A 12893-nucleotide genomic window follows, 5' to 3' on the forward strand; every position below is an offset into this window, starting at 1 on the left:
CATATATGTACGTATTCCAAGAGCAAGGCATTTCAATATGGTGGAAAATATTGCTCAGTGTGAGGTCCTGTGTTTTCTGGTGAAGCAGAGGGTGGGATGTGGACTCAAGGAGAAAGGAGGAAGTTTAATGCCTCAAGATTTAGAATAACCCAGATCTCTGAGATCCTCAACTACTTCATTAAAATGTGAGCATGTTGAGGGAAGTGTTTAATATGATTAGCAGACCTCTTGTTTCTGCCAAATAGAAATAATCACACACCTATTCACTTAATACCTATTCATTCATAAATACCTAAAAGGAGTCAGGTGTTGTGTTAAATGCTGGGGACAACAGCTGTCCACATGCATACACGGGCCCTAGCTTTATGGAAATTTATATTCTCATGAAAGACAAACACTAAAAAATAAATAAAAGCATGAAATAATGCCTTGTGCTAAAAAGGTGATGATGATCAAGGTTACGAAGAAATGTGATCAAGATTATATGGAAGTGTTGGGAGCTACTTTAGAAAAAGTGATGGGAGAAGCCCTCTCTCAGAAGGAGACCTAAATGAGACTGAGCCAGCTGGGAAGAGCCGGGAAAGGACCATTCCAGGTAGAGGGGACAGTAAGTACAAAGGGCCTGAGGCAAGAAAAGGCTTGAAGCATTAAAGGAGTTCCATATAAGCAGCCAGTGTGGATAAAGCACCATCAGATGGAGGAGAGGAACATGAGACAAGTTTCGAGGAGTGATCACAGCCACATTTTGCAGGCTATGCAGGCCTAGTTCAGGAGGCTTAAAGGATACAGGCTATTATTACTATTTTTTATTTAAAAAGCACTTTTTAGAGAATGGGGTCTTACTACGTTGCCCAGTGTGGACTCACATGCCTGGGCTCAAGTGATCTTCCCATCTCAGCCTCTCAAGCAGCCAGGACTACAGGTAGGTACCACCACACCCAAGTTAGGTTTTTTAAATCTTAACGTTTTAAAAAGGCATAATCTGATTTCTGTTTTAAAGTACCACTCTAACTGCATATGTCTGCCATAATGTATAAACCATAATTTTTATGCGAAAGAGGTTAGTATTTGGAGAAATCAGTAGGCATTTTGAAGCATTTAAATAAAAACGAACTTAAAGGAATACACATTTAAAAAGCCCCCAGTGGTCATCTGAAGATGAGTAAGTTAAGCAATGAATTTGGGACTAAAAAAAAAAATTCAAAGAACAAAACAAACCTACTTACCTCCTCGTTGCACCAACAATGTGACCTCACTTCCCTTAGGACACTCAACCAGCATATCCACCACTTGGTTGTGAGTTAGGGCCTGCACGTTCTTCTTATTAACTTCCACTATGAGATCCCCTTCTTTCAGGCCTCGGCACCTTGGGCTGTCAACAATCTGTTTCACTCTTTGGCCACCCCCACCAGGACTGTCTGCGATAGTAAAACCAAAGCCCATTGGCCCTTTGACAATATGAACAGTTATGAGTTCTGGCTGAGTGGCTATGGAGGAAGCCAAAGAAACAGTGTCATTAGGATAACCATGCGAACTATTTGAAGTCACGTCCGCTGGGCTGCTTGGCCGGGCATCCTTCATGCCATTGACTTTGCCTGTTTTACTACTGTGGCTAGCTGGTGAATCATAGGTCTCTTGCCCATTCACAATAATTGGTTCTTTATCCAAAATAGCTACCGAGGTCACTAAACTTGTATTGGGGTCATCTGGATCAAAAGGCAATGGATAACCTCGGCAGAGTTCAAGGTCCACGCTGGCACCAATGGGGATGGACTGGAAGATCTTCACAACTTGAGCATGTGTGTGTCCCAAAACACAGGTGTCATTCACACTGACAATCACATCCCCTGTAGAAGGCAAGAGTGTGGGGGTTAAGAAAACAGCACCCATAAAATTGCCATCAGTATTATAATATATTCCACTAATATGAAACTGAACTGAAACTGCACATGGGTGTGATACTATAGGGCATAAACTGCTTCTATTACTGACTTTAACAGCTAATAAAGTGTTCTTTCAGCACCTAGTATCTTCCCTGCTAATGAGAATATAATAATCCCTGAAAGAACATTGGAGCTTTCTCCTAAAAAAAAATCTCACTGCAGAAATCCAAGTTTAGAATTCATTTATTTAAATGGGGATCTACATTTTTAGTAACTTATTGCTTTACTGTAGTCACACAGTTTCCCAAAGTTAAAATGACTTCACAGGTTTCAATCTGCCCCAAGGGATGAATTTATATAATGTGGAGACCGGGCTCATTCTCAAGGTGTTTAAAGGTATAAACATGTGCAATCATGACGCTGTCTGGTCTTGCTCAAACCAAACAATGTCATGATTGCACATCTTTATGTTCTGGGTTGGAGTCTCACCACACAGAACACACTAAGGCCATGTGGACGCTACCTGTTTCCATCTTGCCGTCCAATGCAGCAGGACCATCTAGGACCAAACTCTTGATCTGCAGAAACTCATCAGGTTCATCCCCTCCAACCACCGTGAAGCCAAAGCCACGACTGCTTTTCCGCAGCTTTGTGTGAATGAACTTGCCTTTCAACTCAGAAGGATTTCGTGTAAAAAAGGGTTTGCCTGGATTAAAAGAAGAAAAGCATAAGGAATGTCACCATTGGTGAAAAGGAGAATTTAACAAGATTTGAGACAACATATAGATAATTCTTCAAGCTTATGCCCTAGAGCCTTTGGGCACATAGCATCTTAAGAAAGTCCTCTCTTAATCTGAGGAATAAGGATGTTCCTAGCCCCCAGTGTTGATGGAAGGAGGTAAAGCACAGAGTATGTCAACTCCAGGGTCCAAAAGCAGCTACAAGAGAGGGATGAAACTAGTCCCTGTCAGGTGACATACTTCTTGGTTTCCATTCATGCAGTTTGACAGGAACTGAGCTGCTACAAACCCCTTCACAGCAAATGGAACTGGTCTGTTTTATGTCTTTTGTTTTAATTTTATTTTGCTATATGGCTTCTGATGTGCTGCTTTGGGCCTGGCTTCCACTCGAAAAATCAACTGAACAAAAACTTTAGTTTTAATCAAACAGAAAATCCAGGCTGAAAATGCACAGATAATACCAGAAAACATATTAGAGTCACAAATAATAATTTGACAAAAATGTAGAATGACTATTTTCAAAATTAAGGGTCAATTCACTTTGAATTGAACTCCAAATTCAACTATTTTTCCTATTTATTTGCACCTTTTATTAAATTTATGAAATAGCCAACACATGTCTACGGCTAAGATTTACTGTTTAAAACAAGTTTAGGATATTTGTTTAAAAAACACAAACCAAAAAACAAAGAAACCCCACCAAAAAAAAAAAATCCCTAAACTAAGTAGTTACTAACAGTAGCCATACAGCTCCGAATTCAGCTGTCTTATTTAAAATAAGTTAGGCTGGGCGTGGTTGCTCATGCCTGTAATCCTAGTACTTTGGGAGGCTGAGTCAGGTGGACCACTGAGGTCAGGAGTTCGAGACCCAGCTGGCCAACATGGTGAAATCCTGTTTCTACTTTAAAAAAAAAGAAAAAGAAAAAGAAAAAATATATATCTATATTAGCCAGATGAGGTGGCGGATGCCTGTAATGCCAGCTACTTGGGAGGCTGAGGCAGGAGAATCACTTGAACCCAGGAGGTAGAGGTTGCAGTGAGCTGAGATCATGCCATTGCACTCCAGCCTGGGCAACAAGAGTGAAACTCTGTCTCAAAAAAATAATAAAAATAAAAATAAAATAAATGTACAGATAGAGATATAGCTAAATTACTCCCAAACATGCTACCTAAGGTTTTATTACGTTTTCTTGATACATTCACAAATAACATTTTGAACATAAACCAAACGTTTTCTTTTGGGTTTTACTAGGCACTTCTCTGTAATCGAGAAACTTATTGGAACTTCTCTGATTATCCCAACTAGTAGACCTAATTTCATGAGCAGCTTCTTTCATCTCTTCTAACTGTACTTACTTCTTATACCCTGTTCTTGCCACACATAGCTTCTCCATCTGCCCTGTTTCTTTTCTATTAAAAATGTTATCCAAAACAAAAAGAGAGAGAGAAAGAGGGAGAAATTAGTTCCCTACACCCCTTCACTAGGAGCCTGGCACCTAGGAAAGAAGTTATTTTTGGTTAGTTATATCTAAAAGGGCTTAAAAGGTCTCTGGGCATGCATACAATTTTTAATTGCATATTTTAAAAGTTTCTGGCTCCTGCAAAGAAGGCTCTTTTAAATGGCCGGCAATCGGAGGTCCTTTCGCTAACCTGCTCTCTAGCACAGTCCTAAAGCTTATTGGAAGCCTGACAAACTACAGCCCTGTCACAGTGGCTAAAGAAAGGCAGGACTTAGAAGGATTCGCCAGGCAAAGTCATCCGCTAAGGCATCGGGAGGGTGGTGTCACTTGTACTAAGAGCTTTGGGGAGACAGCTGCCAAGATAATTATCAGATGGAAATCGAGGTGAGGTAAGATAACCCCAAAGTTTACTTTAGGGGGAGGAGGGTGAGTGGCCTACACTCTTGCAGCAGGTGCTGCTAGGGCATTCCAGGCGCCCTGAAGGGAAACACATTTCAGTTACGCAGAGACATCATCAACAGCCATTACTTTCGCAGCAAGACCTTCCCTAACCACCTTGCTAAAAACTGCAGCACCTCCAACATACATTCCCAATCCCTTTTCCCTGCTTTAGTTTTGTCCTTAGCATTTACCACCTTCCAACAGAATATACATCTTTCTTACAGTTTTGGTTTTCTTACTATCCCCCACTCCCATGCATGAGGGGCATTGATACGCAGGTACATAAAACCACTAGAATGTTAGCTCTATGAGGATTTTTGTATTTATATCCAGTATCTAGAATATTGTCTGGTACATTTTACGTGCTCCAAAAATGTTTGTTGAGTGAGTGAATGAATGAACAAATAAAAGCACATAGAAATGATATTTAACATGTCTTTGAGAAGGCTGAAAAGAGGTGTTTGGGTGTTGGAGCTTTTCACTCTTATTATAGGCTAAGTTAGAAAATGTGAAAATGTGCCTGGCAGTTTATCTAATTAAAAAAAATACATTAACATATTTTGTGCTGAGAATGTTAACTTAATAAAGACAAGAGCAGAGCTTTGAAATTATACAACTGACTTCCTTTTCCAGTGTTTAACAAGGGAGGGAAGATCAGAGGGTTTCACATTTATGCACATTTTATTCCTTTTTACATAGGGGTGGATCATTAGTTAATGCAGCTTTTGGAAAGAAATGCTTTTCACCCCACAGGCAGTGGAATTTGGAGCTCTCAGCTGCAGCCCTGTGGTACATGTAATTTTCTAATATCCTAACCTCTGTTTACCAGTCACCAGTGGTAAGGCTTGGTTGTGTCTTACCTAGGGAAAATCACCTGGGTAGCTTTTTAAAATGTACCTATTTTCAGCTCCTTCCTTAGACTCACTGATCAGGATGTTCTGGGTCTTGCCCCAAAACTCTGCACCTGAATGAACCTTAGGTGCATATTTCCCTGCCAGGCTGAGGGGAGGGGAAAGAAATGTCACTTCTTGACACTACTGTTTAAATACCCTAGACCAGTACTGTCTAATGGCACTTTCTGTGATGATGGAAATGTTCTGTGTCTGCACTGTCCAACATGGCAGCCACTAGTCACATGTAGCCACTGAGCCCTTGAAATATGGCTAGTGAGACTGAAAAACTGATTTTGTTTTATTTTTTAACTGTAATTTATTTAAATTTAAATGGCAACATGTAACCAGCGGCTTCCATACTGAACAACATAGATTTAGACTACACAAATGAGGTATCACACAAAAACCAAAACAGCCAAAAACCTTTCAACCAGAAGTTAAACTATTCCTCATGAATAGTGTTCAAATCTGTGCTCTGCTACTTAGTGGCTATATGGCCTTGGGCAAGTTACTAAACCTCTCTGCCAGAGTATCACAGACATAAATGGAGGTAATGATGATACCTATTTCATACGATAGTTGTGAGAAACAACCATGGCAGATAATGTAGGTAAAGTGCCTAGGAAGGTACTTGGCACATAATTAAGAGCTCAATAAATGAGTTATTGTTTTGAATGTGGTGGTGGTAGAGTGAGTGTGGTAGAGGGGTAGCTGCAAAAATCTCTCTCCAAGCATAAGCTTGAAGCTAGAGAGTTTTCATAAGAGCAAATCTCCAAATTATCACTTGCTGGGATTAGAAGTACACCCTTGATCGGGGATAATTTAGTTGGCCTGTGAACTTGGCAAAATTACTACCAAACAATCTAACCAAATTAGCTATATGGCTTCTTCCTGACAGTCTGTCAACGCTAGATACTGCCCAAGATTAAACACTAGATGGCTAATCAAGACACTTAACCAGTAGGCAGGTAACCCAGACTTATAACCAATGAGGCTTAAGTCTAGGTTAATGTTTATTGAAATCACAACTTGGAGTCAAATGGTATGGATTTTAACTGGTTTCTTGGGTATCAGTTATATTCCAAAGATTATAAAGGTGCTTGAAAGGTGTGGATCAACAGAGAGACTACACAGTAGAAGGGTTGTAAGAATAAATGAGTCAATCCCAAGGAAAGTTCAATGAGCTTGAACATTCCCAGACACTGTTGAATGGTATTTAGAAGTGGGGCCTTTGGGAGGTGATTATACCATGAGAGTGGAGCCCACATGATGGGCTTATTCTTATAAGAAGAGGAAGAGGACTAGTCCTTTCTCTCTCTACTCTGCACCACGCGAGGACACGGTGAGAAAATGGCCGTCTGTAAACCAGGAAGTGGACCCTCATTGGACATTGGCTCTGCCAGCACTTTGATCTTCGACTTCCGACTCTCCAGAACTGATAGATAAATGTTCGTTGTTTAAGCCACCTAGTCTATGGCAACTTGTTAGAGAAGCCTGAACGAAGGCACCAGTGGATGTCTTAGTCAATCATTAGATGGCTAAGGAAATAAGGAAGAGATATAAGGAAGTAAGGAAGAAGAGAAAAAAAGAAAAAGAGAAAAAGGTTGAGTGAAAGAAAAGTAAGAATCTGAGATGAAGTGTCTAATACAGATAAATACCGTCTCAATTCTTAGTTGGTGCACTAAGCATTTGGCACCCAGAACCTGAACCTTTATAGCTTTAATTTACTTAATTTCTAAGATAGTTATGTAAGAAAGTCTGGTTGGCTATTCTATATGTATATGTGGATGGATGGATAGATAGATGGATGGATACTGTTTCACTCAATAATGTCATGAGAAATAGATACCAACGGATTATGCCTTGTTTGGGATTATCTCACAGTGAAAAAACAAAAAACAGAGAACCACAGTCTCTTGTCTCCATAGGATTTAAAGTCTAATGAGGAAACTATTTTTAAATAATAGCACATAAATGAACACTAGTTACAACGGTTAAATTTCATAAATGTGAAGTACAGGATGGTTAAGAGTAAACATGGTAGGGGAATCTAGCAAAGACCTGAAGTGAACAGGAGTTAGCAGAGTAAGAAGTAGGAGGAAAAGAAAACTGCAAATAGAAGGAACAGCCTCTGCAAAGGCTCAGAAGCGGTCCACAGTTTTGCTAGTTAAAAGAACTGAAAGGAGGCTAACTTACTGTGAGAGAGGGGAAGGTAAGAAGGCATGAGCCGACAGAAGGAATTTTATATTTACAAAAAACCCCACAAAACTGAGGAATCCACAGTCATACTGATATTAATCAACATATTATTATCTACTATATCCTATCTTTATTAAAGCCATTATCACCATTAAAAAGTATATTCATGCCTGAAATTATTTTACATAAATTGATATTAATTCTAATCTCATGACAATGTCAGCTAGCAGAGAAACAATTTCTTTCTTATGAAAATTATAATGAAGGAATTAAAATTTTAAAAATGAATTATTCTACTTATCATTTTATATCTAACACAATTAAATCTCTTTTAAAATGCAGAAAGGAAGGAAAATTTTATAGTATTTTTATTGCTTCTGTACCACAAACATTCCCCAACTCTGTCAAACATGATGCTTGTTTAAAAGAAAAAGAAAACTAAACACAAATATTTTCTATAATTTAAGAGTAATGAGGCCTGAAAGTTGCAAGGTTCTGGAACTTCCAATTTTCAAGAATAATCCTCTATAAAGGCCTCATCCTATGTGTGAATGTAAACAAACAAGATACATTGAAACGTTGTAAACATGCATAAATACCAAAACTGCAGCAAGAATAGGGAATGAGAACTGAAAACACAATATCAAACCATTTGCATTTATAGGAAAGTCTTAGACAAAACCTATTAAGTTGGCTAGAATCTTGAAATATCTAATGCTGAGTTTCAGATTTATCTTTTTTAACATACTATTAAATATCTGTGATCTCTAAATCAGTGATTCCTATCTCTGGGATGGGTTTGCTCCCCAGAGACATCTGACAATGTCTGGGGACAATTTCCTTGTCACAAGGAGAGGTGGGCTGTGTGCTACTGGCATCTAGTGGCCAGGGGACATCTCACAATGCCCAGGACAGCCCCACACAACAAAGATTTACTTACCCCAAAATGGCGATGGTGCTGACATTGAGAAACATTGGTTTGAATGATCATTTAACAAGTAGTCTTTATTTTTAAAATATTACAAATAGTTGGAAAAAAATTATTCAGGAAGATTCCTAATTTTTCTTGACAAGTCTAACAATACATTTATCATTGCTTTTATTATTTATGGTTTTCACTATCAAAGGAATGACTTGGGGGTTACAAGATTGCACTTTTTAAAATACCTTTAAAAAAATTAGATTTTGAGCTAAAACCATAACACAATTAGAAAAACAAGTACTTTACCCTGAAGTGGAGCTTCTCTGGCTGGCTCTGGATTGCTTGGCGGGTGGTTTGGAATAACAGGAGGCACAAGGGCTGAGTGATCTTCTGTCCATTCTATGAAAAAGAAAAGAAAGTTTCCTATTTTTCCTTCAAATGGCTCATTGACTTCCTTATGATTCCCCTGATTATTAATAATATCCAAAGCAATAAACCAAGGGCAGATAGCTTAGATTAAAAAGAAGTTGTTATCTGACCTCACTGTATGAAGCTCTTTTTTTCTTGTCTAAGACGTTTTAAGAAAGAAATATTATGATATAATGAATAAAAACTCCAGTTCTCTCTGGCTGGAAAGTCTAAAGTAACGTCAGTTAAAAACTGTCAGGAAAGATATACAGCCAACTAATGGCATGTGTATAAGGGAGAAATTTCTCTAATGTGATTGAGACATGAGCTGGGCTGCTGAGGCCAGCTTGGCTTAGGTAGAGAGGAAGATGAAGGTAGATTTCAGCAGATTGCTAATAGTGCTCTCTTCTGCTATCTCTGAAATCCAAATGAGACCGATTACAAATATTCCTGGGTCCTAATTGTAATCTTATTCCCCTTGGAAGGCCAGACATAACTCACAGTGAGTGACCCTTGAGATGGCACCCCAGAATCACTTCCAGCTCAGCTAACACTTTCAATTGTACATTCTCATTTGCAAACGGCACTTTCTAACACTACCAAGTTTTATCAGCTCAGAAAAGATACATTAAAAAAATTCTTTTTAGACAAAAAATAACAGATGCTGATAAGGATGTGAAGAAAAGGGAATGCTTATACACCGTCAGTGAGAATGTAAATGACTGCACCCTCTACAGAACTACCATACAATCCAGCAATCCCACTACTGGGTATCTACCTGAAGAAAAAGAAATCATTCTATCAAAATGATACCTACACTTGCATGTTTACTGCAGCACTATTCACAATAGCAAAGATAGACAATCAACCTAAGTGTCCATCAGTGGATGACTGGATAAAGAAAATGTGGTATGTATGCCATGGAATACTACTCAACCATAAAAAAGAGAATAAAATTATATGTCTTTTCCAGCAACATGAATGGAACTAGAGGCCATTATCTTAAGTGAAACAACTCAGAAACAGAAAGTCAAATATCACATGTCCTCACTTATGAATGTGAGCTAAATAATGTGTACTCATGGACATGGAGTGTAGAATAAGAGACCATGGCAACTTGGAAGGGTTGGAGGGGGATGAAGGATAATAAACTACTTAATGGGTACAATGTATACTATTTGGGTAATGGCTACACTAAAACTCCACACTTCACCACCACTTAATATACCCATGTGTCAAAAGCTGCATTTGTACCCACTAAATGTATATGAGAAGAGTTCTTTTTAGCTAAAAAAGAGACTACGGTAGATAACATTTCAATGGGTGAATATACATAGACATACATACCTACTCTCTCTAAACTGTACAGTCCAGGGCAGTGGTTGGCAAACTATGGCCCACTAGCCAATCTGGGGCCAATTCCTGTTTAGATATAGCCTGTGAGCCAAGAATAACTTACATTTTCAAATGGTTGAAAAGTAATAAAAAAGAGAATACTTTGTGACATATGAAAATGACGTGAAGTTCAAATTACAGTGCCCATAAAGCTTTATTTGAACACAGCTACATCTATTCATTTATGTATTGTCTACAGCTATTTGTATACTACAATGGCTGAAGTGAGTAGTTCTAACAGAGACTGTATGAATCACGAAGCCTAAAATATTTATTATCTGGCTATTTACAGAAAAAGTTTGCCAACCTGTAGGCTATGGTTTATATTTGTTATATTCAATATTATAGTAACAGAAGCACTACACTTGATATTCTGTTTCATATTCACATATTATATTGAGGAGAGTATTAAGCCTATGATTCCAAAAGATCAGAATGAAAAAGTGGGAAAAGCCAGAGTATCTAGTAATAAACGAATGGCTAAATAAAACAGAGGCATTCATAAAATGGAACATTATGTAACCATTAAAAAGTATAAGCTAAATCTATATTAGCTAACTTTGAAATATGTGCAAGAAATAAAAAGTGAGAAAAGAGGTCTCACATACATACTATATATATATAAATTATTATAAGATTTTTGTTAAAATATGCATATATGTATATCCCTAGAAAATTTCTGCACAGGGCTTATCTCCAAAAATGGAAAGGGGGCAAGCAGGGGAGAATTTAATGTTCTATACTCCTGAACTGCCCATATTTTTACAAACAGCATGAATTAGTCTGTAATTTTTAAAAAGCACCCCAAACTACCAGCTCTTTCTGATTCTTTGCATGTAATGTTCCTAAAATTAAAAGTTAGTTTCATGCCCAGTAACTCCACTTAAAGTAAAAATGCTAAAAGTGGTTTGGATTTAGCTACCAGTTGCAATGCAAATACTGCGGGGGCGAGAGAACAACTTCCCCAAAGTTCTCTGATCTAACGATGCTCCCTTCTAAATTAAAGGGGAGATTTGGGTGCCTTTGAATTAGGATCTCCACTTTGGCCATCCAGAGGAACATGGAGATGGAGTTCTCTTCCTCCCCACAGGACATTAACTCTTCAGTGTGGCAAGAGAGGACTCAATCATCAAGGCCAGTTCTGACCACACGAGGGTGTCAGCGCTCAGATTTCGCCCCATGCTCCCCTGCTCAAGAAAAAGCCTCGAGGAAAGAGGCCAACCTTCTGTCTGCTGTTGCTGCTGCTGCTGCTGCTGCTGCTGCTGCTGCTGCTGCTGCTGCTGTTGCTGCTGCTGTTGCTGCTGCTGCTGCTCAAGCTGCTTCTTCCGTTTGGCTTCAAGAACTGGGTTCTCATATTGCGTCTTCCTGTTGATGTGGCTGGGGAAGACAGCAAATAGTATTCAGCTTGAAACACTTCATCCCACCAGCAAAATGCCAGTCAGACCAAGTCCCTGGATTCAAACCGAGCAAAGCAGGTGGTCTGAGATGCTAACCCTTGTGTGTTAAAATGCTCAGTTAGAAAGAGGAAATAAAAGTGAAAAGTTTCCATTACTGACTGCTTATATGCACTAAGCACTGGCTACTAGTTTTATATGCATTTTATTTAAAACTCCTCAGTAAATGCCAGGAGGTAAGTCCTATTTTTATTCATATCTTATGAATAAGGAAAGTAAGTGTCTGGGCAGTTAAATAATTCATCTAGCATAATATAGCTAGTAAGCAGTAAACAGGCATGCAAACTCAGGGTTTTCTGCTTTCAAATCCCAGGATTTTAACCACTGACCCCCTTCCAAATGTCCAAGATACCACCTGACAGGGGAAGCTGCTTTAATTCAACAAGAAGTAGATTAAGGAATTATTGAAAAATAAGATTAACGTGGCTGTGTGACACTGTCTATAACAAACAATGCCAGAACTGCTGTGTCTACAGTAGGGTTCACAGAAGCATAAGCATTCATCCAAACAATGAAGTTAAACAAAGAACTCGACTCACATCTGTTAACTATTTTGATCACTAAACATGGAGGCACAATTAAAAGTACAGGCCTTAGGCAGAGAGACTCCAAATAAAGTTAACTAAGTAGACGTGATGTGCTCAAAATGATAAAGATCCAAACACTTAGATGGCTACAAAACTAATTAGGCCCTGCATGGCAAAATGAAAAATACACACACACATACACACACCTCTATATATGCATACATATACAAATTTTTTTTGCTATGGCCTTATTTAGTGTATGTACACGTGTGTGTATACATATATACATATGCATACACGCGTGTATACATATATGTATACACACACATATATATATGTATATACACACACACACATATGTGTGTGTATATATGTATATACACACACACACACGTATGAGGTCAGGAGTTTGAGGCCAGCCTGGCCTACATGGTGAAACCCCATCTTTATTAAAAATACAAAAATTAGCCGGGTATGGTGGCACACGCCACCATATATGTGTGTGTATGTGTGTGTATATATATATGTATATATACACACACACACCATATATATGTATATGTGTGTATAT

General features: G+C 38.5%; 1 protein-coding gene across 25 annotated transcripts in view; it reads right to left on the reverse strand.

The window, feature by feature from the left end:
• The window catches only part of LOC105483536 (membrane associated guanylate kinase, WW and PDZ domain containing 1), a 677852-nt gene that overhangs the window by 76520 nt on the left and 588439 nt on the right, over positions 1-12893 (reverse strand). For all 25 annotated transcript variants that reach the window (XM_011744480.2, XM_011744510.2, XM_071092043.1 and 22 more), the window contains 4 exons: positions 11564-11718; positions 8845-8937; positions 2407-2589; positions 1227-1847 (listed from right to left, as the gene is read on the reverse strand). In XM_011744480.2, coding sequence (XP_011742782.2) covers positions 1227-1847; positions 2407-2589; positions 8845-8937; positions 11564-11718 — 1052 coding nt within the window. The remainder of the gene's footprint in view (positions 1-1226; positions 1848-2406; positions 2590-8844; positions 8938-11563; positions 11719-12893) is intronic.

The sequence above is a fragment of the Macaca nemestrina genome, chromosome 2 (assembly GCF_043159975.1).
Source record: "Macaca nemestrina isolate mMacNem1 chromosome 2, mMacNem.hap1, whole genome shotgun sequence".
NCBI classification, from domain to species: Eukaryota; Metazoa; Chordata; class Mammalia; order Primates; family Cercopithecidae; genus Macaca; species Macaca nemestrina.